General features: G+C 34.7%; 1 protein-coding gene across 9 annotated transcripts; it reads right to left on the reverse strand.

Moving 5' to 3' along the window:
• Window positions 1–490: 490 nt before the first annotated feature.
• On the reverse strand, window positions 491–24,255 carry LOC115990229. Of its 9 annotated transcripts, none has more exons than XM_031114078.1 (13): window positions 23,684–24,255; window positions 23,219–23,366; window positions 22,544–22,701; window positions 21,418–21,600; window positions 18,877–18,952; window positions 17,159–17,236; window positions 9,644–9,729; window positions 5,731–5,804; window positions 4,129–4,174; window positions 2,981–3,090; window positions 2,497–2,671; window positions 1,435–1,485; window positions 491–865 (listed from the first exon to the last, which is right to left on the reverse strand). In XM_031114078.1, the coding sequence occupies exons 1-13, from the start codon at window positions 23,945–23,947 to the stop codon at window positions 680–682; spliced, it is 1,635 nt and encodes a 544-aa protein (XP_030969938.1). In that variant the 5' UTR covers window positions 23,948–24,255; the 3' UTR covers window positions 491–679. The 9 variants fall into 9 exon arrangements, with proteins under 9 accessions (XP_030969938.1, XP_030969944.1, XP_030969972.1 ...); XM_031114084.1 differs by having other exon boundaries at window positions 22,544–22,698; window positions 23,684–24,254; XM_031114112.1 differs by having other exon boundaries at window positions 1,385–1,485; window positions 23,684–24,254.
• Window positions 24,256–24,942: the final 687 nt, after the last annotated feature.

Consider the following 24,942-nt stretch of genomic DNA (forward strand, 5'->3'; position numbering starts at 1 on the left):
TAAACGTTATGGTATGGAGGAAATAATGGGCCTTGGAGTTCACAAGCCCACATACACGAGAGAAGTAGGGGGGAGAGAGATCACAAACATCACGAGTTTGGTTGCAGAAACGCAGGTTAAAGAGACAATTGGATAACTTCCAAGAATTAAAGATCAAGCTTGGAACCCGTTTAACATAAAACACGAGTCTAGAAGAGAAAAAACAGAGCCGTTTTACGTGTTGATTTTTACCTCTTTTCTTTTTCTTTTCTTAGAGATAGAGAGAGAGAGAGAGAGAGACTGCTCAGTTCTATTCTTGACTTTTCACAATCTAGTCTTATTATCAATGAGCAACACTCCTTTATTATGAGACGGGTGTCAGTCCATTTTAAGGAGCTCTAAAATTTACCACCAAACCAATTACATATAAATTTTCACAATCTTATTTATATCATCTACGGACTCACTCTTCGTATATGCTTCACAACACAGCAAAACAATGAAGGTCGTCTAAACTTGTAAACACCAATGACCTTTACCATAGCATCATATCAAGTATAAACCAACCATTTAGACCCTGTTCCACTAACTTCTGGAAAATCCTCTACAATACAATATGAATAGACTAATTAGTAATTACTGATATATACTTAGATTACATCTGAAACCGAATTCCAGATTTTATGCCCTTATGGGGGTCTTATTTAGCACTGAACTTATTAACTGAGTACAGAACAGCAAAGCTAGCCACTGCACCAAATACAAATAATTTAGATGTCCATAGCTTCTGATAATTTAACTGGAGACCCTTACTGAGGTATGCCCAAATCCATCGGGCAAGGAAATACAGCCCACAAGTTTTCTGGAACTTCTGAATCGAAAATGCCTACACAACAATTCAGCAGGCTCTATCAGCATTACTAGAAATTAAAAATCACAATCACAAACACTTATTTGTTCTTAGAAAATGTATACCTGGATCTACAATGAATATATTATAATAGAATTAAAGTTTTATGTTCTGGGGTCTTTTTTTTTTTGATAAGTAAGAAAAAATTGTATTAAAACCTCAGGAAACAAAAGGACAAACCGAGAGTACAAAGGAGGAAACAAAAAGAAGAAAAAAAGAAGAAAACAAGAAAACAAGCATAGCCAACAATGAACTAATTACAAAGAAGAGAACTAAGAAACAAAGGGATGGAATCACTAGAGGTGAGTCCCCAAGCCCTAGACCAATCAAAAAGAGAGCCACTAAAGTAAGCGAGCAAAGGAGGTGCCATTTGACCTAGAGCTCATTAGTTTTTTTTCTCTTTCATTTTGGCATGGTATGGTTCACTGATTCAATAAGATTACATATAGAGCTTTTATAAATTCCAGGGAAATTGCAAGGGAAGCGAGTCCAAACCTAACAAGTGGCCAAAGAAGCTTTCCTCACTTGGTTTCAAATTTACCCACCTTGTCAGCAAATGCAGCCAAACTGCAACTAAAAGTTTCTAAAGAGAAGCCCTGCACACTCTTTCACCCACCTTGTCAGCAAATGCATCCAAACTGCTATTAAAAGTTTCTAAAGAGAAGCCCTGCACACTCTAGATAAATTTTTGGAATTTCACTTTTTGTCACTAAAATATGTATGCTTGCCAAACAATTTGTAATCATTTCAAACATAGATAGTGAATTATTCAGAGGCCCTTCAAATTATTCCACTATAGGGTATAAGTCATTTCAAAATTGCCTAAGACAGAAGGTACAACAGCAACTCCATGGATCGCAGGATGCAGGGCGCCCAGGCACCAAGTGAGAATGGACAAAATTTTCCCATCCTCCAACCCACTACAAGGCTATGCAAATGAATATCGTCATGTGCTTTTACTCATATAACTATTAATATTTGATAGTTGTGTAACTTGTTTAAATGACTTAATGGGTCATGTAATTAAAGTATATATGGATAATTATTATAATTGCAATGAGTTGAAGGAGATTCTTCCAAACCGGAGGAAAATTTTATCCACAAGAGAAAGGGGAGGAGAGAATAATCAATTATAAAAGCAAATGCAAATATGCAGGGAAGATAACACAAGCAAGGTAATCATGTGTGCTTCATTTACTAATATTCCAGTACACTCTTACATGGCAGGGTCCTTAAATGTAAGGGAAACCTTGATTCCTTCTTTCTATTAAGTGAAAATTACAACATTTAATGGCAAGACTTTTTCATGGCAAGGGTTGACTGATCCTTTTAAAAGTTGGCTCAAGATAAAGATCAATTCCTAGAAAAAAAGGTATCTTTAAGCAAATCTAGCATTTTTCCGATAAGGAGATAATACGATATTATAATGACTTTATCTTTTTCTTTTGTTAAGAGAGAGAGAGAGAGAGAGAGAGAGAGGGGAAATTAACTTTACCCCTTTCAAGAGTAATATATGGGAACTACCTAACTAAAACATTTATATTCAAGCTAATATGTGTTGATGTATAGCCATGGGAAATGCTGGTGTTGAAACAAGCAAAAGTTACCTTTGGTAGCTTATCTTGCTCAGCCAGATGCTCCACATGAAGCCTCACATTTGATGCAGCAGGAATCCATACACTACGATCAAATTCAGAGTATACTTCTGCAACTATGTCAAACAAAGTTTCAGCTCCATTTTCTATAGCTTTCAAGATGGACGTTTCTCTACTTCTGCGGTTTCTGAATATAGGAACAATGCCATGTCAGGATTTGGTAGACAATATTGTTACATATAGTGTAAATCTTAGATGTAAGAAGACGAAGCTGGCAGAAGTCAAACTCTAGGGCCCAACAATACCAATAATAAAAGAGTTATTGCAGATAAAGGTGATGGGGGATTTTTTTTTTTTTTTTTTTTTTGGGGGGGGGAGAGAGTTTTGTTTACCTGCAAAGGAGTCATTGTCTAAGATCCCATGATGGGTAAAAAGTTTGTAGGAAATTTAGCTTAAATTAGGAAAGCGAGAAATAGAGAAAATGACACGTGCATACTTGAGATATCCACAAAGCATGTGCTTTGGCCACAGGTTAACTCTCCCATGCATGGGAATCAAAGTGTGTGGGGAAAGCTCCATGAATTTGTAAGTTGTTTGGAAGTATTGCTGCTTAAACAAGCAAACAAAATACTCAGCAATCTTTAAGGTTTTTAGAAACAGAAATTATAATTACATGTATAGAAACACTCAAATAATTAAACCATTGTATTATCATTATTGGTAAAGTATGAGTATCTATATGTCTGATTGATTTATGTATTAATTTAGCATGTGTTAGTTGTGCCATTTTTGGTAATTAAGGTATGCTAGTTTCTAGGAGAATAGCCGAAATAGTTACTCCATGTAATAGATTTAGTACATATGGAGTTTGTAAATCCACTTCATGAGTTTTAGACAGAAGGGGGTGGGGGAAACTGATAATTTTCTATGACCTACCATGTACAAATGTGAAGGATGCAGTAATGACTTTCTTTCCTTTTTTTACCAAACCTTGTTTCAGTGTCAATAAGACACAGGAACTGCACTCAAAATAGTGCTGCTTAATGCAAATAGAAACTGAAACACGGACCTAATCTATGCTAATAATATTGTCATCATATAACCAAAATGAAATCCAACTACCAGGCTATGATAATTGGAAGAAATTAAAACAGATAATTTAACATCTCCAAAAAGAAAACATCTTTACTACTAAATTGATACATTGGGGCACAGAAATTAATACACAAATAATTTCTTCAAAACCATTGATCTCTAAGAAATTAAAATCTCTTACAGGGTGCAAGGATCATTAATTTGGCAAACCCCAACATATAATGCCACTTTATATGAGGCAGAGGAAGGGTGACAATACAAAACCTAAGATAGACCAACTCAGACCTTTTAAAAAGATGGAAAAATATCAAATGGTATTACCGATATTTGTCAATTGTATTTTATTGATTACGGCATAATATGTAAATCTGATTATGGAAGGTCCAACTTTAGCCATATTTAGTGAATAGGAAATAAAAAAGAAATGCAATAGCAATGAGAACACTTTAAACTTAAATGTATAGCACAACAATATTGGTTCATAAGAGTAGTCCATAATGGAAAGGAGAGTAATTATATATCATTATTAGGACTTTCACATGAACTTACAGTCATATTTCCACCAGAAGTAATGTCCAAGATGGCACTTCCTTGACTGAAACAAAGCACAGATAAATTAGCAGAGCATTTTAAGTCCAGCCCAAAAGAGGAATTAGTTTGGAGCTTTCCTGCTGATTTTGGAACCAACATTAACTAGAAGAATAATAAGCAGATGCATTAATCCATATTAGGAGTGTCACCACACTGATAAGAAAAGAAGTAGGGAGGTGTGATAGCCCCAATAAATAGAGTGGTATAGCCTTTGTAGGGTGCATGAGAATTAGAAAACTTTTTCCAATAAGAGAATTAGAGACTAAGCTTTGGTTTCAGTTTTTCTATGTTTGTGAGGTCTGTGAGAGTTAGTGAGTGTAATTGTAAGCTTTATCATTGATAGTGGATTTTTTTTCTGGTTGGCATTGCCTGTGACTATAGCATAGAGTTTGCCAAACCATATTAAACTTTGTGTCTTGTATTGTTTTTCTTCTATTATTTTGTATGTTTTTCACAATAAATTGGTACTAGCGTCTCCACTATCACAAAAAATTGGTAAAAAAGCTATTGGTTTGGGATCCTAGGGATTTCAAGCACAAAGTTTGAAGTAAAGCCCTTTTGCTTCAACAAAATAAATACAAAATAAATACCAAGAACAAAACCAAAATTGATGGTTAATAACTGAGTTAAGAAGAGGAAGTTAAAACTAAGTGCTTTAAATTTTCCTCCAGCCAAAAGCAGGGCTTTGTCCATAATCCAAAATAAAATTTACTGTTGGAAAAAAGAAGCTGCTTCTTTCATGCATTTAAGTCGATCTACATCCATTAAGCCTCCTATCAACAATTTCCTAGTGAACATCATAGCGTGTTGTGGTTCTTTGAACTGCACTCAACTTGACTCATTTGAAAGAGTGGTTCTCTGAATAGCATTCAAATTGACTTACTGGAAAGTGTACATTGGGATATAACAAAGTAACTAATCAGTTTTCTCCACACACTTAACCCCCCTTCCCCCAACCGCTTCACACAGACGTGGAAGAAGTTTTTCTAATCATCTTAAATGAATGCTTGTATCATGGTAATGGTTGGATCTTAAATATACGTGCTATAGAATTAGCACTGTATGCATTTGGAGGTTCTAAAATCTTGTTACAATATTTCACCTTGTACTAAATCAAACAAAATAGTAAATTAGCTGAAAAAAAAAAAAAAAAAAAAAAAAAAAAAACTCACTTCTTCATCAGACATGTGCCAACACGAATTTAAACTATTCAGCTTAAAAACTCTGCAATGTATAAACATATAGTTGTACTCATTTAATTTGGAAGTCAGACTGCAATCTCCAAAAATTTCAATCATTTAATTTGGTAGCTTAAGTTGTTAGTCCATGAGCCAACACCCTGCCCCCTTCTTTTTCTCAAAAACCTCTAGAAAGTAAAGGTCTTAACATTGTTGCCAGGACACACCAAACTGTTGTGTTTCTCCCTCTAGCCATTTCTTCTTAAATATAATTAAGAAATCTGGATAATAATAGAGCGTAGTCCTGTTTGCAAAATTTTGCCAATCAGATTACATGTAAAGATGCCATAATATAGTGGAGTAGTTATCTTAAGAATCTTACCCAACACAATGATCACCGACAATCAATGAGTGAGTACTCATATGAAGCAGTGCCATGTGGCCATCAGTATGACCCTGTATTAAGAAGAATCTTTCATATTCAGATACAACAATATAATGCTGGTTTATATGGAAAACTACATTTAGAACTTCATTTAAAGAAACGAAAGGCTAAAATTAAATTAGTATAAGATGATGAACTCTCAAAATTCATGTGTTTGTTTCTCCAAGCACTCTATGCAAGCTCCCCCCACCCCGCCCCTCTTTCTGTCTCTCTCCCCTCCTCTTTTTTGCTTAAGCACATTGAGAACTGGCTCTTGGCTGTAGTGAACTACCAGTTGATATGGTAATTTGAGAATCAATAATGTTAATGTGACTTGGAGACATAAGCAGCAAGCTGATTAAGGAAGCAACACCAAGACCAAGAAAATCAAAATAAGCCATAAAATCAACACATCCTTCAGAACTGACAGTGATAGGTCTCCCTTTATGATATTGGTTCACTAGCCTGTAGGCTGTAACACTATACTAACTAAAGAACCTACTGGGAAATTGTTCCTTAATTTTTTTCCTATTATCTCATTGCTATGGTTTAAATGTATCATGATGGATGATGATAATGATGTCTGCAAGGAATAACAAAGTCATTTTTTGTTTAAATCACTTCTTGAATTTGCAGGACCCATGACCAATAACTTAAAAGGTGCATAATAGTATGGAAGAAGCAAACATGACATTTTGGTCATGATCAAACAGTCATAAATGCTGCATAAAGCCACATGCAAGCAAAAACTTAAAATATCTATATCATTCTATAAAGCACCAATGTGCTTAGTGATGCTCAAACTCTTTTGAAATCAATTTGTTATTTAGAGTTACCCAAACTCATGAGAATTCAATTCATGAATTCTTATCAAGTTATTGCTCAGTTTAGGGATTGTTAGACCTAAGAACTTGAACCCACAATTAGGTTGGACAACCAAAATTAAAAGGAAATTGGTATTTGCAAGATTCTTAGAAGGATAAAGTATTCAAGATTTCTCATACTAAAAGGACTAAGTCCATATGACGGAATCCCCCTCAAAAAATTAAACATAACTTTTTCATGTAGGAAAAAATTATTAAAATAGTAATTGTTAGGAGGGTTTCATTAATGTATATCCTTAGGGCATCCATTAATAAATCATTTTAGGAAATTTTTTATGGGAAAATGAAAAAGTGACTAACTTTTTTGATAACTTTTTCAATTTCCTATAAAAAATTTCCTAAAATGAATAATTAATGACCCTTATTAGAGGAAAATTATTAGGTACTTCCGAAGTACCATAAATGCGTACTCCCTCTTCTCACATGAATGGTGGGTCCCACTAATTAAATTCATTGTGGGACCCACCATTCATGTGAGAAGAGAGAGTACGTATTTATGGTACTCTGGGATTACACAATAATTTCCCCTTGTTAGAATACAACACCCTATACCATAGATACCATAAACCATGGTTTTGTAGAATACCATAGGCTACCATAGTTTTATAGTACGACAAGATACTGTGGTTTTAGGGTTACCATACTATGCCTAATATATGCTCCTATAAATGCCCTTCAATGAGTTTTTTTTTTTTTTTTTGTACAAATGATTCAATATAATAAAGATGTAGCCATTCAGAACTTATTGTTGTGAACGTAAGCCATCATGCCAAAATAGGTTTTCCTTTCTTCAAGTCTCTATTTCTCTCTCTTCTCTCTCTCACTCACAAACCCAACAACATTTTTAACATGGTATCAGAGCCAACCCACTATCCGGTTCCCCTCTTACTCTAACATCCTTTACCTAAAGTAGTGCGCCTTTTTCCAACAATTTTACCACACTTTAGCACTGTGTTCTTCATGTATAAGCCTTCCAAGAACTCTTAAAACCAAAAACCACATCATTTAAAAATCGAATGCCACTCTCCAAAACACCATCAGAATCAGCTCCAACAACCACTACATGCGCCCTCAAGCAATTTCCAAAGGTTTTACATATGTTCCCACTCACCTTCTCCAGCCTTCACGCACCCACACGCAACGACAATAGGTTTCCACAAACTCTCATGTGTCCCAATGTGCTATCAGTCATACTACCTTACATGCCGTGTGCTAGAATGTGTGATATATGCACCAGCCACATGCCTGCATACATTACAGCCATGTAGTCCCAAGCAGCAATTGCCATGTCATCACAAGACTCCGCCACATGTCTTCTCCTTCATCTACCACGTATTAGTGTCCGAAACATGCCTAAATCAAATTATGTCACTCATCTAAATTAATGCTAAAGACGTATCCTTATCTAAAGATGACATGTCAAAATAGTCCACATCTACCCTAAAAATCAACAGCTACATCACCATACCACATTGTTGACTTTGATTGTTGACCAACATTGACCACATCAATTGTCTTGTGGCAACCATTTGTACTCTGACAGGCCTTTTCTGCCTAGATTCCAATTTTTGGGTTTGTTTCCCCATTTGAGGCTCCCAAATAACCCGAATGACCCATCACTCATTATTTAAGGGCCCAATTTATGCAAAAAAATTCCCAAAGACTGCCAACTCACTCATGAACCTCTTAGGGATAGACACACCCCATGAACCAATCGTCATCAATCACCAGTGATGATGACCACAGTCAACATCATCATTCTGGTTGTCAATATCATCTTGCCAATTTCATTTCTAATGTCATCATTCCAACCACCAGTGCAACCATCATCCAGGCATAGCAACCATTCATTACCAACCGCCGACGTATGTCTTCTCTGTCTCACCCATAATCCTATCCTCAATTCTGACAGCTATCAATTTGTCAACAAATATGGACGGATAATTAGCCTGAGCACATCTGGAGTAAGAACAGTGGCAGCTCTAGGATTTTTTTCTAAGGGGTTCAATAAGAAGATAAATCTTAGATAGAAAATGAATCTTGTAGTCTACAATGTTTCTTTATTACAAATTTGTTCATAATTCTAGCAAGAAAATAAAAGATAAACTATTAGTTCATTTGGCATATAGTTTCATAGTACAATAAACATAGTAATTATTATTGCTAAGATGAAATCTTGAAAATCATCCATAGTTTTCAAATACAATAAAATTATTAATTATTATTGCTAAGTGAACTTTAATTATCATTGCTCAGAATACTTCTATCTATTAGTTTGTTTTAACTCTTTACAATTCTTGTATTTAACAATTCAACTCAACTTTGACAACTATTGTTCTTTGTAACTGTATTAAGTGTGTTTGAGTCGTAAACCAACTTATTACTTCATCTTTTTTCCTACTATTTGCGGGTCTTATATGATTTCCTACTTATTTTATACTTTAAGCAAAAAGTTAGATAAACTATTCTCAAATAGATGTTAAGAAAATTTTTGAAGTGTCAACATTTGCTTATTTTCATTCAATCACTCTTGGCCTGTCCCACACCCCTAATCCCTACTCAACAAATAACAAATTAAAAGCACTTCAGATTCAGTTACTAATTTTTATTTTCAAGGTTTTAGATTAAATTAGCTTGTTGTTGGATTCTTTTTTTTTGGTTTAAAAATGCCAAAATATTGGTAAAAGGATTATATTTAAGGTTATTTTAGTTGTGATTAAAATAAATTAGGGCTAAAGTGTTCAAAATTTTATTTTAGAGGGTCAAAATAAAATAAATATATTATATATTATGTATTATATATTATATATTATATATATTCTTTCTTGCCAAGTCAGGGGGTTCATTTGAACCCCCTGAACCATGGCTAGCGTCGCCCATGAGTAAGAACATGCAAGTTTGTAATGGCTTACACCAAATGTTACTTAAGCTTCCAACAAAAAGAAAACTATCATTTATATTTGTGTAGTAAAAAAGATGAGGAATACCGGTGCAAAAATGACCCTTAATCGCTGACCGCCAATGCAAATGTCTTCTGCTCCAGAAACTGAGGTATAGCCAAGAGACCAGTCACCTGTGGTTATATAACATCAGTTAAAGTTTTATAGATAATAAAATTGATCTCTAATTATGATGGGTGAATCAACTAAAGGTCTAAACAACCATGTCCTAATGAAGTAAAAATTTACCAACCCTTGTAGCCAAGTGGCAGTTTTGCATTGTAGGACTAAGGACACATTTGGTACAATGTAATGATACAATATATTAGGAATTAGTATTACAAGGAATGCAATAAGCTGTAATGGAATGACTATTACTATTCATTTGTTTGGTGACAACATATGAATAAAACCTTAAATGAAATTATATTTAAGCCCAATTTACTAAATTAGCCTTATTTATAAATTTATATTTACACTTTTTATAGCTCTAGCTTAACAATTTATTATGTGTAAATTGAAAAAAAAATTATATATATATAAATATATATATATATATATATTAAATAATATACGTCTTCTTTGTTCAAAATTTGTAACTCAATAAATGTTTAAATAGCATGATGTTCATGATATGATAACAAAGTTTCAGAATATTATTTTTTTATTCGACATGGAACTATAATAGTCTTGAACTATTTTATAGGACTGGGTTTTGATTTTATAGAGGGTTTGGCAAATAAGAGCTCTAGAATCTACCAAGAACAATTGCTTATCATACGAATATGGATAGTTTTAAAGCATTTTGGAGATTTGAATTTTGATTGATATATATGGGTTTTATTCTAGAAATTCATGGATGTTAATCCACTGTGGGTGATCTTTGCAAAATGAACATATTTTGTTGGAAATTTTAAGTTAATAGGTGGAAAATCAGCCACATAATTTTACATACCTTTTAATTTCTATATAAAGAGAACCTAATTTGGCAAGAAGCAGCGGCAGTTTTTTGTGTGGGCATTTTAGGAATTTTCTTTTAAAAGATTACTGAATAGGTTAAGGAATAGTTATTCCTCATTTTAAAAAATAACTATTCATTAGAAATGTGTATTCCTATAATAAAAGAATAACCAAACAATTGAATAACTACTCCTTAGGAATAGCTATTATATTACAACATCTATTACAGTGTACCAAACGTGCCCTAAGAGTCTCTCCATTTTTTGAGATAATAAATTTTTACAAATAGACCTTAACAAGAAGGAAACAGAGACCATAACATATATTTTTTAAACAGAGACCATAACATATATTTTTTACTTAAAGGTAATAAAATGCTAAATCATATTTTTAGTTTTACAAATTAATATAAACATCATTTTTGCATTGGTATTCAAAGACACACATGCTCTAAGCTATATAAACGGAATCCAGGTTGTCATCCAAAAGAACAAAGCGCTAAATTGGTTAAAATATGAGCTACACAGTCAAAAACCAAACCATTAGACTGTTAATATAGTAAAAATATTTTAAAAAGGCAACAGCAACACCAAAGATATTAAAGAGCTAGGAAATAGACTCACAAGCACTGGGTTCTTAAATCAAAATTACTTCTTTTGGTTTTAGAGAAATGGACTGCTTTTGCGCTTGATATATACTCAAGAAAATGATGAAGAGGTTTGTCATCCAAAACAACCATCTTTTTCCATACTTTAACTGACCATGCCCTTAAGTTAAAGTTCTCTTAAATCAAAATCATTTCTTTTGGCTTTTGAGAAACAGACTGATTTTGCCCTTGCTATATACTAAGGAGAATGATAAAGAAATTTGTCATCCAAAACAAGCATATTTGCCACACTTTAACTGACCATCCACTTAAGTGAATTACCGCATTCATTGTATGACAAAAGAATCTCCACACTTAGCAAACTTTAGTGCTCGAAGCTTTTAGGATTAATTTAAAAATATTTATGGTTGGTTAGAGTTTATGGTTTGCAATGAAATTCTAGAGACAAAAAGGGCTAATAATGATACAAGAGTGCAGAGAATTAAATATAAGAAAAAGAAAAGGGGATGAATTTCTAGGCATTCTATCAAGATTCCTTAAGGTTTCACAGCCAAGTTTAAGACTACATCATACAATTCTCAAAAAATATTATAAAAATAAAAAGCCTTGTGGCTTCATAAAATATCCTCCCAAACATATTCTCCCTTGAATTAAACTATAATATATATATTTCTAGTAAATCTAAATTCTAATAGGGCATATAGTTCAGATTAGAAAGTATAAACAAACAGAGTTGTAAACCACTAAGTACCATGATAAGGACAAAAAAGCACAACTTGACTCAAAAATAAGACCCATGAGCCACAAAAACACAGCCCAGGTCCAGAATTTCTCGGAATTACAAAAATTGCCTCAATACCAAAAACTTTTAAGAACAGAAATAAAAAAAGGCCAGAAATTTACTATTACAAAGAATGATAAATAAATAATAATATAAATAAATAGTTTGTTTTTCCATAACCTTCTAGTTGCTAACCTCACCCTCAAACAACAACAACAGCAACTACAATCAAAGCCTTAAGGTCTTACCTAGTGCACAAATCTCCCACTTTTGTTAGGTTTGGAAGAGGCATGGTAGGTAGCTTGGAGAGGTTGATTCCTAGACTCAAACCCACAAATTGTCACTTTTGGTAAAAGGCGCCATCGCACGAAGGCTCGACCACAACAAAAATCAAGTCTTAATCTAAAAAATTTAGGATCAACTATACATCCACAACAGACTAATTAAGGTCACATGTATTTATTTCCAGCATTATATCCAATATTAAGACATACTCTCAATTACCTCCTTACTTAACATGTTCCTTTTAATTACTTCTACTAATGAGAGTTTCTTATTTTTTACTACTTATACTAATGATACTTGGTCTTCCTCTAGGGTTTTTTGTTCCCTCAACTCGAATCAACTCACTCTTTCTTACTGTTGCATTAATCGCCCACTTTTACACATAACCAAACCACCTCAAGCGACTCTCCCTCATTTTTTATCAATGGGAGTCACTCCTATCTTTAAGCCAATTCCTTTATTTCAAATTCTATCTTTCCTTGTATTTCCACTTATCCATCTTATTGCTCTCATGTCAACTACACTTTTTTTATGAACGTTCCTTCTTAATAGTCCAACATTCAGTACCATAGAGCATAGCTAGTCTCATAGTCTTAACAAGTATTCTATGATCACATAATACTTCTAATGAGATTCTCCGTTTTATCCACCCTGCTCTATCCTATGATTCACATCTTCTTCAATCTTTCCATCCTTACAAATTATTGATATAAGTTATCAAAAGCTCTCACTCCGTGGTATCTCTTGACCATTAAGTCTTTCAGCCCCTTCATCTTTATTTTTTCTTTTACTAAGCTTACATTCCATTGTGTCACCATCAAACCAAAATTCTAAAAGGAAGTCTTCTCAAAAATTTCTCACTTTGGCTTTGGTGTAATATCATGAAAAGACAATGCTTCGTTTGTTTGGGGTTCAATGGGTGATGCCGAAGAACGTTGTTTCTCTTCTCCCTACATGGTGGAATTGGTTGGGGAGTCACACTTCAAATGTGGAATATGGTTCCAGTGTGTCTTATGTGTTAATTTGAAAGGAGCGTAATGCCCGAACTTTTGAGGAAAATGAGAAACTTGTAGAATGTGTGAAGTCTTTGCTGCTTAGAACTTTGTTTGAGTGGTCCCATATTTGGGGGTTTACGCATTTTCATTCTTTGTTTGAATTTCTTAATTTTGTTAGTCTTTCTATTTGATTGGTTTGTGTTTTTTCCAGTGCAGTGAGTTTACTATCGTAAATTCATTTTACTTCTATTATCAATAAAGTTTGTTATTACCTATCAAAAAAAAAAAAAAACAATGCTTTCATGTTTGTTCTTTACATAATTGAGCTAGGAGCATTCTGTCATGTCATTAATTTTGATTGAAAAATTTCCTTACTTGAATGTTAGTATGTCACCATTCTATTGCAGAAATATCTTTCAATTGTGTGTCCCAAATTAAAAGCAATAAAGGACAGGAAGATTACTAACTGGAAAAATGCAGGAAAATTCAATCAAGCAAGGTGTACTGGCAGCTGGCAGTTGCAGCAAACACAGTTTGTTCAGTCAAATTCCTTAAAGGAGATACAGCTCCATAATTAGCATCTAAGTCAAGTATATTCAACTTGAGTTTACCTGTGGAGGTTTTTGGAAATGTTGAAGATCGGGTGAGAAAATTGTGGCAAGAGCTTAGTGATTTAGAGATGATTGAGGATAGTCGAGCTTTATTGGAGGAGGAAAGGCTGGAGTTGGAGAGAGTTCGAGGTGAATTAGAAAAAGTTACTTTGATGGAGGAAATCTGTTGGAGGCAGAAGTCTAGAGTCCTTTGTATTAGAGAAGGAGACAGGAATACTAGATTCTTTCATCGTATAGCTAACTCACACAGAAGATTTAATTCCATTGATAGGCTTATGGTGGATGGAGAATTGTCTTCAGATCCAGAGGCTATAGCAAGTTGTATTTCTCATTTTTATAGGCAACTATATGCTGAAATTGCAACTCATAGACCTTTTTTAGATGATGTGGAGTTCTCTTGTATCTCGGAGGAAGATGCACGTTGGCTAGATAGGCCATTTGATGAGGAGGAGGTGTTTGGGGTGATTAGTGATTTTAAGGGTGATAAGGCTCCTGGCCCGGATGACTTTTCTATGGCGTTCTTTCAGGCTTACTGGTGTTTTTTGAAGGCTGAAATTATGGCAGTGTTTCAAAATTTTCATACTCAGGCTGTGTTTGAGCCTTAATGCTCCTTTTCTTGCTCTTATTCCCAAAAAGGTGGATGTTGTGGAGATCAAGGATTTTCGGCCTATTAGCTTAGTTGGTGGGATTTATAAGATTATTTATAAGGTGTTGGCCAATCGTCTTAGAAGGGTGGCTCATGGGCTTATTTCAGATTCTCAGAATGCATTTGTGAAAGGTAGATAGATATTGGACTCTTTTTTAATTGCTTCAGAATGTATTGATAGTAGATTGAAGTCAGGTGTTCCAGGAGTGTTGTGTAAGTTGGATGTGGAGAAGGCATATGATCATGTGAGTTGGGGTTTTTTAATGTATATGCTTCAGCAATGTGGGTTTTCAGAGAAATGGAGAAAATGGATAATGTGTTGCATCTCTAATGTTAAATTCTCCATTCTGATCAATGGTAGTCCTTCTAATTTCTTTGGTAGTTCTAGGGGGATTTAGCAAGGGGACCCCTTGTCTCCGTTGCTATTTGATATTGTTATGGAGAATTTGAGTCATATGTTGGATGTGGCTGCTACTACTAGTCAATTCTCAAGCTTCTCTGTAGGTAATACGGTTGGTAACTCGGTGATGGTGTCTCATCTTTTATTTGCTAATGACACTCTTATTTTTTGTGATGCTAATCCTACGCAAATAGCTAGTTTGAGAGCAATTCTAGCCAGATTTGAGGAGGTCTCATGTTTAAGGATTAATTTGGGGAAATCTGAGTTGGTTCCTATAGGGGTGGTGCACAATATGGATGTTCTGGTGGGGATGTTGGGTTGTCGGCAATCCTCTCTTCCATTGAGATATTTGGAGCTACCGTTAGGAGCTAAATTTAAGGAGTTGTCAGTTTGGAATCCTATTTTGGAGAAGATGGAAAGGAGATTAGCAGGGTGGAAGAGGTTGTATCTATCTAAGGGGGGTAAGGTAACTCTTATTAAAAGTACTCTTTCCTCCTTACCTACATACTTCCTTTCCCTTCTGCCTTTACCTGGGAAGGTGGCTAATCGTATGGAGAAGTTACAACAAGATTTTCTGTGGAGTCGTATTAATGGTGAACCTAAATTACACCTAGTCAGTTGGGCTCAGGTTTGTAAGCTGTTGCAGGTTGGAGGGTTGGGTATTAGACGATTGAGGAGTTTTAATTCTGCCTTGTTAGGAAAATGGTTATGGAGGTATGGCATGGAGACCGAAGCTCTATGGAGGAGGGTTATTGAGGTGAAATATGGGAATGATTGGAGTGGTTGGTGCACGAAAAAGGTGACCAGTGCTTATGGTGTTAGTTTGTGGAGGCATATTAGGAGTGGTTGGATGAGTCTTTCTAAACACCTTTTGTATGATGTGGGGGAGGGTACTAGAGTGAAGTTTTGGAAGCATGTGTGATGTGGTGATTGTACTCTCCAAGAGGCTTTTTTGGAACTTTATTGTATTAGTAGGACAAAGGATTCTTCAGTAGCGGAGGTTATGTGTTGGTCTGGTGGGAGGATTCATTGGGTTGCTAAATTTCGTTGTCCTCCATAGGATTGGGAACAAGAATCCTTTGATTTGTTTATGGATATGGTCTACTCTACGACGGTACGGGGATTGGGTTCAAATTGGGTTTGTTGGAAGCCAACAAGGAGTAGAGGTTTTGAGGTTAGAGGATTCTATATTTCTTTCTACCCTCCTACCATCTTATCCTTCCCTTGGAAAATGATTTGGAAATCGAAGGTTCCTCCAAGTGTAGCTTTCTTTTCATGGTCTGCTTCCTTAGGTAAGATTTTAACAACAGATAACCTTTGCAAACGACGTGTGCTAGTTCTTGATTGGTGCTGTATGTGTAAGAAGTGTGGGAAGTCAGTTGATCATCTTCTTCTTCATTGCCCCATTGCTTGTGAGTTGTGGTCATTGGTGTTTTGTTTGTTTGGAATTCAATGGGTTATGCCTCAGAAGGTTATTGAGTTGTTTGAGTCTTGGCAGGGTAAGTTTGGACGGCATTGAAATATAGAGTTGTGGAGAATTGTGCCTCATTGCTTGTTATGGTGTATTTGGTGCGAAAGAAATGCTAGAAGTTTTGAGGGATGTGAACGCTCTATGTTAGAGATTAAGTCTCTTTTTTTACACACTCTCCTGGATTGGAGTGTGGTCTTTTGTCATTTTTCTTGTTCTTCCCTTCCTGTTTTACTTGATCGTTGTAATCTTGGTTATTGATTTATGCCCCCATAGTACATTCCCAATGTACTCGGGTTGGCTGTTTTTTGTTTTTTAATAAAATTTTCGTTACTTATCAAAAAAAAAAAAAAAACCTGTGCAAAGAATATTATTTATTACATACAACTTATCTCAACTAAGCCTTAATCCTAGCAAAATTGAAGCCGGGTTCATGCTTTAAATCCACAAATTTAATAAAACTTTACCTCTTACACAATTCTTAACTAAGACCTCATGTATTGGACCCCGAAAGGTTGATACAGGCTTTCTTTAAGTTATGAGATTATTTTAGGATTATTACTGCAAATCCACACTGCTCAAAGAGCTTCAATATTTGAAAAGAATCTTTCCAGGAGCCGTAATGCTTGGGCATGGCATCTACTTCTTTTTTAATTGATAGATGCAGTTTAAGATTCTATGAACACTGGTCATCAATTTAATACACCAAAATAATGAGTAAAGACAGAAGATCTAAGAAATAACATTATATCTTTAAACAATCAGTAATCTCAACCATTAGACACAAAACTATAATGTTAGGAATCATACCTTTTCCAATGCGCCGCATTGTATTTTCATGCACTAATAAAGTAGCATTGGGGTTGCACTTTTGGACAATTGAAAGGCCTGAAACAAGCCAAGAAACAGAGAATTACTACCCAGTATAGCATCCGGTTTAAAAAAAAAACACATTAATCAGAATTTTAGAATGCAGATATCCAGCTAAAAGTAATAGTCTGAGAGAGCATCAAATAAGCTTTATAGAGTAGAGAAGTTTTATTAGAGTAGAATTTACTCTAAGAGATTAAGGGGAGGCTATTTTCTTTAGTTGCTTTCCCCCTTTTTTTCTCTTTTTGTTTGCTTTGATAGGTAAACACAACTTTAACTCACTGTCTTCGTTTTCTACTTTTTCTTTTCAGAAGAAAAGCTAAGATTTCTTGTTTACTGACTCTTTTCAGAAGAAAAGCTAAGATTTCTTGTTTACTGACTCAATTACCTGGCCACCAATGGTCCATGCCTCCCCAAAACAAAGTAAGTATGATTATTATGGCCCTACTTGGATCTTGTTTGGTGTGTTTTCATTTCTATTCTCATTTTCTCTTCTCAAATCCTGTACTCATTTTCAGTTTGGCACCAATTTTTGGGTCTAGTTTTTTTTATTTTCCCCACTTATATCTTTTCAATTAAAAATTCACCACCACGACTACACCAATGGTAAAACAAAACTAAAAACCAAATCCATCAGCAGCCACCTCCATCACCACCACATCCCCCACCACAACTAAACCGCAATAAGTGCTCGGTGAAATTTGCCAAAAGGGTGTGGCTTCCTACTAGCACCATCCTTTCAATTTCATCTTCCTTAGTTAACAGTAGTGAAAAGGCAACACTAGGATTACAAACAATTCCCAATGACCCAACTCATCAATTAAAACAATTTACTCAAAACATTAACCAAAACAAAAGTTCCACCCATTGATCATCACAAATCAGAATAAAACCAAAATTTCAAACTTGAAAAGAAAACATTCCCAATTTGTATGTCCTCATAAATTAGCTAAAAAATATGAATTAGCAATCAAGTGAGAGAGAGAGAGAGCTGACAAACAGGGAGTCAGAGAGGAGTGAGTGAGAGAGAGGGGGGATGAAGGAAAATGAGAGCGAGCCATTGGGTGTGATTTATTTCAGTATTTTACACGGGTCTTGATAGTGACAGATGGGTCCCACTCTTATCCATTTTATTACAAGAATTCTACTGACTTCATATTTGCTGAAAATGAAAATGCCAAAAAGTTGTTTTCATTTTTTGTAATCATACCCACATTTTTGGATCTTAAAAGTGAAAACTAAGAACAAAAAAACAAACTCAAACCAGTTTTTCACTGGTGAGTCCCACAGAAAACAGCAAATGAAAACAAAATACACCTTGTTTTCAAAGGAACAAAACATGGTACATCCTCCACAGAATCACAAGAATTATTTATTCTTTATCAGATTAATAGCATTTTATACATAAACTATTTTTTAGTAAACCATTTGGAACTAAATTTTGTAGTCATCTCCCAATTTTCACAGTTATACATGCAAAAATAATCAGGTGTTTAACATGTGTGTGATATATCATATCTCCTTTTTTTTTTTTTGAGAAGAATATATCTCCTTACTTATGTGTAATCTACTACTGTAATTGGCATTTAAAAACACTGAATTAAACAAAAAATAAACCTTTCCTCTCAGTTATGTTACTTAATACTACAAAAACTTACCATCCACATGATCCCGATGATGATGGGTAACAAAGACAACTAACTTCCGTGGCAAAGCAGCAACTATTTTTTGGAGCTGATCATGTAAACAACAATTTTATCAACACCATTACAAAACCCACAAGAAAAAAATATTTTTTTAAAAAAATTAGAAAGTAAGCATCAGCTGTTGTAAGGGTGACTGCATATCATTTCATAGGCACGTACAAGGACACATCTCTAATGGGTTGTTTGGATGGGGGGAAAGTTGCAGGGAGTATAGGGGAGGGGATGGGAGGTGTTTAATAAACCTTGCTTGGATTTTTTTTCAAAGGGAGTAGGAAGGGGTTTGTGGGATTGGAGGGGTAAGATACCCCTCCAAACCCCTCAGTTTTTAATTCCCCCAAACTGGGGGAAACTTGGAGGGCAAGGGGATGGGAAGGTAACCACTCAGATTTAAAAAATAATTAAAATGTCAATTTATACCTATTTCTTTTCTGTTATTTTTTTTAGAATTTATATCTACTTCTTTTAATGAACATAGAGGGCTATAATTGTTAATTTATATGATGTTTATCATGTTCTCCTTCCCATTCAATTTTTAATACATCCAAACAAAGGGGAGGGGTATAGATATCCGTCCCCCTCTTAATTTGTAAAACATCCAAACAAGGGAAGGGATAACCATTCCCCTTCCCTCTCCTCTACTTACCCCCCATACCCTCTACTCCCCTTCCCCTCCAAAACACTAAGAATACTGATCATTTTATCTAATGAATGTAAATTAAATAAAATAAATATGAATTAATCAACAGCAACATACATCATCAAAACTATGTCTGATTAAATGATTATTCATATTAAAAAGTTTAAATACATAGCAGAAGAGAACCAACATTTCTGTTAGTTAAATCCTTAATTTTGTCAAATATAACAAAATATAAAAAGACAAGAAGTAAAGAAAACCTTAGAAAGCATGGAAACTACCAAGGATTTGATTACTGATCTCTTATTGTTCACAGCCTTGACAGCTGACAAGTTTTAAATAGGATCCTTCCCAGGAGAGCTCCATATCCCAGTTTACGGTTACAAATCAACCAAAATGTGCTGAAGGACAGATACACAAACTCCATGGGAAGCCACATGACCTCTTGAAAAGGACCAATAGATTCTGTTGATGGCTAATATTAATATAAGACCAATTGGAGCTCCCAAATATCCAATAGCCAGATGGCATCCAGCTGATGTGAGACCAATTGATCCTCCAAGACCCACTAATGGCCTGAAAGCCACAAAAATGAGCCTTAGGCTCCATAAAACAAAGTTCTGATGGAATGTCAGGATTAATTTTTGAACAACCAAATGTCTGCCAATTAAAAGAGGAAGTGCATTCTATCCATACATCAGACAAAATAAAGGCTATATGGATTATTAGAAAGGGCAATTGATCACAAAAGGAATCCTCTATTGGATGGAGCTCTAGTAAAGGAGCTTATTAACAGCCCTACATGAAGAGTTGTATTGGATCAAAACCGTTAGAATTTATCCAATACCCTTCCTTTTCTTAGGCACTCCCATTTTTAAAGGGACACATCAAAAGCATGCCAGACACAGAGCCATAATTTGGTTCAGAGGTGGAGGAACTTATCCAAAAGCCACTACTTTTCTTTGACGCTTCCATTTTATAAGACAGCACTGTTACTTAGGAAAGAGCAAAGATAGCTTCCAAGGATAGGGAAAATGTTGGAACTCTACCAAGCAAGTAATCCATAAGAACGAGAACAGGATTCTTACTTTCTTTTATAATACAGCATTGTTACTCAAGAAAGAGCAAAGATAGCTTCCAAGGACAGGGAAAATGGTGGAACTCTGCCAAGCAGATAATCCACAAGAACGAGAACAGGATTCTTACTTCCCTTTTTTAGGCACTCCCATTTTTGAAGGGACACACCAAAAGTGTGCCAAACACAGAGCTATAATTTGGTTCAGAGGTGGAGGAACTTATCTAAAAGCCACTACTTTTCTTTGACGCTTCCATTTTATAAGACAGCACTGTTACTTAAGAAAGAGCAAAGATAGCTTCCGAGGACAGGGAAAATGTTGGAACTCTGCCAAGCACGTAATCCACAAGAACGAGAACAGGATTCTTACTTTCTTTTATAATACAGCACGGTTACTCAAGAAAGAGCAGAGATAGCTTCCAAGGACAGGGAAAATGGTGGAACTCTGCCAAGCAGGTAATCCACAAGAACGAGAATAGGATTCTTACTTTCATATAAATAGAAAACAATGGTTATAAAATTAGCCTCATGTTTCCTTTTTCCCATTGTATAATTTGAAAGTGACACAAGTTTTTCCCATAAAATGTATTCAAGTAGGAAATCCACAAGTATGTAAGAAGCCCACATTACGGGACAACAATAAAATATCCTATTTCAAACATTATTGAGTTCACTAAATCCACAGATGGTATTTGAGAATGAGAATGTCAAGCAGAATAAAATACTAAAAATCATCTGTCAAAAAGGCAGCAGTGTCTCAGCATAACAAAAGAAATTATACCTCTTCATGGAATTCAGACCTACATCCTGGATCCACTATCAATGCATCCCCACATGCAACAAAACTATTGTTCTCACTTTCATTTGAAACATTTTCAGGTGCAAATATGATCAAGTTTGTTGTACGGAAAGGCTTTGCTGTCTTACTTCCAATTGGTACAAGTTTAACACCGGGAGGATACTCCTAAAAAAAAAAAAAAAAAAAAAAAAAAAGGAAGATATATTAACATGATGCATGTGGACAACTATACAGAGGAATCCCCTTACAATGCATTTGGATGACAGGATTTGGATTTGGGTAATTAAAATCCAAATAACTTGTTTGGATGCTTTAAAAAAAGTCAAGGATTTGGATTTGACAAATCCAACAAAGATTTTAAACATTTAAAATTCTTGGATTTTAAATGATATCTAAAATAAATGGATATGAAATCATGGCATTTCAAATATATTGATTTAGAATCAAAATCCAATCCAAATTCAAGTTTCCAAATGCAACCTTATGTTTGAGTAGAAGTCTATATGTTAAAAATGACAACACTATCAGTATTTGAACATGGTACACATCTTGATTCAGAATCTGTTTCTTGAACATCATCTTCAAAGTTTAGACAGATAGGTATTAGATTTAGGCAAAAATAGAAGCAACTTTATGGAATAGAACTTGCAATAAAGCTCTAGTCAAGAACTTTTATATTGAACGTTAGTATAAGAATTCTAACTTACAATTAGAATACCAAGAAGCAATATGAAATCATCCTTTGTTGGAAAGGGGGAAGGGGGGCAATTCTTTACGTAATGGCAAAGGGGTGTAGATACCCCTAAAATATAAAAAGAACTACCAAAGGGTTTCAAACATGATTCTGTTGGAATTTAATTGTCTAAGCACCAAATTTCCTTTTCATATTTCTGCCTCCAAAAAAATTACCAAAAGAAAAAAGTAAATTTATGGGCCATTCAAAATCATTCTAATGACCCTCAAAAGTCAGGGTCATATCACTGCTTCCGCATTCCAGGTTATCACTGAATTTTTAACACCCAGTGATTTGACAGCAGATCTTTCCTTGCAACTGAATGTTTTATTTTTGCTCCATCTAGAAATGGCACTAATTCACAAGAAGGCAAACCTGATGCCGTAAGATGGATGGGACTTTCTGATCTGCAGGTTGAATTGAGTCATTTACAAGACCAACAACTGTCAGAGGCCCCACACGATCACTGCTTGGTTTCACTTCCAGAAGCCAGCTTAGACAGCTTTGGACTGACATCCACTTGCACCGCTCTGCTAATGTATACTTCATATTAGTTCCATATCACATGCAAGACATAGCATTTGCTATAAAAGTAATAAACTGCTTAAAATGAGATTCAAATATTCACATCAAGGAAGGATGACGATTATTTATTAGAAATACCAAGATTGTAATCAGCAAAACATGCTAACTTGTTTCTTCTTTAGATAAGCAATAAAATTTTGTCAGGAAAGTCCGATAACACGGAACAGATGACATAATTTCTCACTTAATTTCTACAAATCTTTACTCAGCTCCAAAATTCTTCATGTGATTAAGAAATTCTCCCAATTAAATTAAGATGTAAAAGTGTCAAAGACCCAGCATCCACATGAATAGACAAGCTCTTAAAGCACAAGCACTAAAAAAATTAGTTTGTTTCTCAAATGTGTTTAATGTCAGACCCAATGAAGACATCCCTCATATTTAGCATTGCAAAAAATATTAAACTTGTATCTGATAATTAAAAAAATTAACAAAGCATAGATATATATATATATATACACAAACCTTGTAAATTTCGATCCCCTGCCAGCAATTTTCCCATAATGAAAACAGTATGAACTGGCAGCCCTGGTCCAAACTCAGCTTCCTCCACATACTTCCAGAACTTCCATTCTCCACCATCAGTTACCTCAAACCCCACTTGTTCCAATACCTATAAATATCCCAAATTCACAACTGTAAAATTCAAAGCAATTCTGCATTGTTAAAAAATCAAATACAGCTAAATTTTACACACATAAGGTTTAACTTCTCACTAAATACCAACCCAAAATCATTATAAAAAAATTTAAAAATAAAAATAAAAATTGAGCGCTTAAATGGCTTTATTAGAAACGTAAACTCAAAAATACAAAAATTACATGGTTACAATCTGAATCACATTATGGTGAAAATAAAACATTTTGAACACAGTTTCCAAATAATTTTTTTTATTTTTTATTTTTAAAAAGAAAAGGAAAAAGGGTTTACCTTTGTGAGAGCAGAATGGAGATCGAAGTTGGTCAAATTGATGGATTGGGCGCCTTCGACGACGATCGGAGACTCAGAATTTCCGTGAAGAAGGTTTAATTGCGTGGAGGGCAAGTCCCAGAGATCAGAATCCACGTAGGAATCGTACTCCTCGTCGTTGAACTTGGGCGGGCGCGTCTGTTTGACGAGAAGGAATTCGGCGTCGTTTTGTGGTTGCGGGTGGTTCTTCAGGATCAACGCCAGGTTGTGAATTGCTTCTGCCATTGGAGAATTGGAGAGAGAGATATGGAAAAATGGGGTTTATAACTTTAAGTGAAGGGTTAGGTGGAGAAGAGTAGGTAAATAAGAGGGTACTTGTACCACCGTACGGGAGTTTTATGAGCTTTCGGCACTAAAACTCATCCTGAGCGAGCGTTAATACAAAGGGAGGGAAGGAACAGTTGAAGAAAGCATAGCGGTTAATTATTTGCCGAAGAAATCGCTGGCCTTGCGCGGGAAAAATGGGATAAGGATGTTAATTTAGGTGCCAAAAAGAGTTGAGGAATGGTTTTTTTTTTTTTTTTTTTTTTTTGGAGGAAAAGTTGTGGAATGTTATTCTTCAAATTTCTCTTTCAGTTGAGTTGAGGATGTTATTCTTCCTTCTTTCTTTCTATTATTCTTGGTGCGATAATTCAAAATATAAGTGCTTGTAGGGATAAGAGTGGGGTTTAAGTTTAGGAGGAAGTTAAAATAAAACTTTTATTTTATGTTTTAAAAATGGGTTCGGTTAATATATGCATTAGGGCATATATTAACTATTCATTTTAGGAAATTTTTTCTCAAAAAGTTGTAAAAGTTTGACAATTTTTTCAATTTTCAAGAAAAAATTTTCTAAAATGGTTTACTAATATATGCCCTAAGGGCATACGTTAGTAAAATCCTTTAAAAATTTATAACATATATTATAAAATAAAGCTTTTGGTGAAAAATTGTTTAAATTTCAAAAAGTTGATTTTTCTTGTTCTCGAGCTTTTGAAGATGTTTCAGATTATGCCATTTTGTCGACCTTTGTTAATTTTTAGAGTAATGTTAGTACCATCAAAATGACACACATTCACCAATCACAACTCGTTTAGTGGTGAGTTGTGGCATAAAATTGTGCCAATTTTAGTAATACTAGCGTTACTCTAATTTTAATCCTATGTGATTTAATGAAATGATGAGGTCAGGTGGAATAATTTTTAGTATTATATAATCGGACATGTGCTGATTAGTTTTTA

This window comes from Quercus lobata, chromosome 1 (genome assembly GCF_001633185.2).
Source record: "Quercus lobata isolate SW786 chromosome 1, ValleyOak3.0 Primary Assembly, whole genome shotgun sequence".
Classification (NCBI taxonomy): Eukaryota; Viridiplantae; Streptophyta; class Magnoliopsida; order Fagales; family Fagaceae; genus Quercus; species Quercus lobata.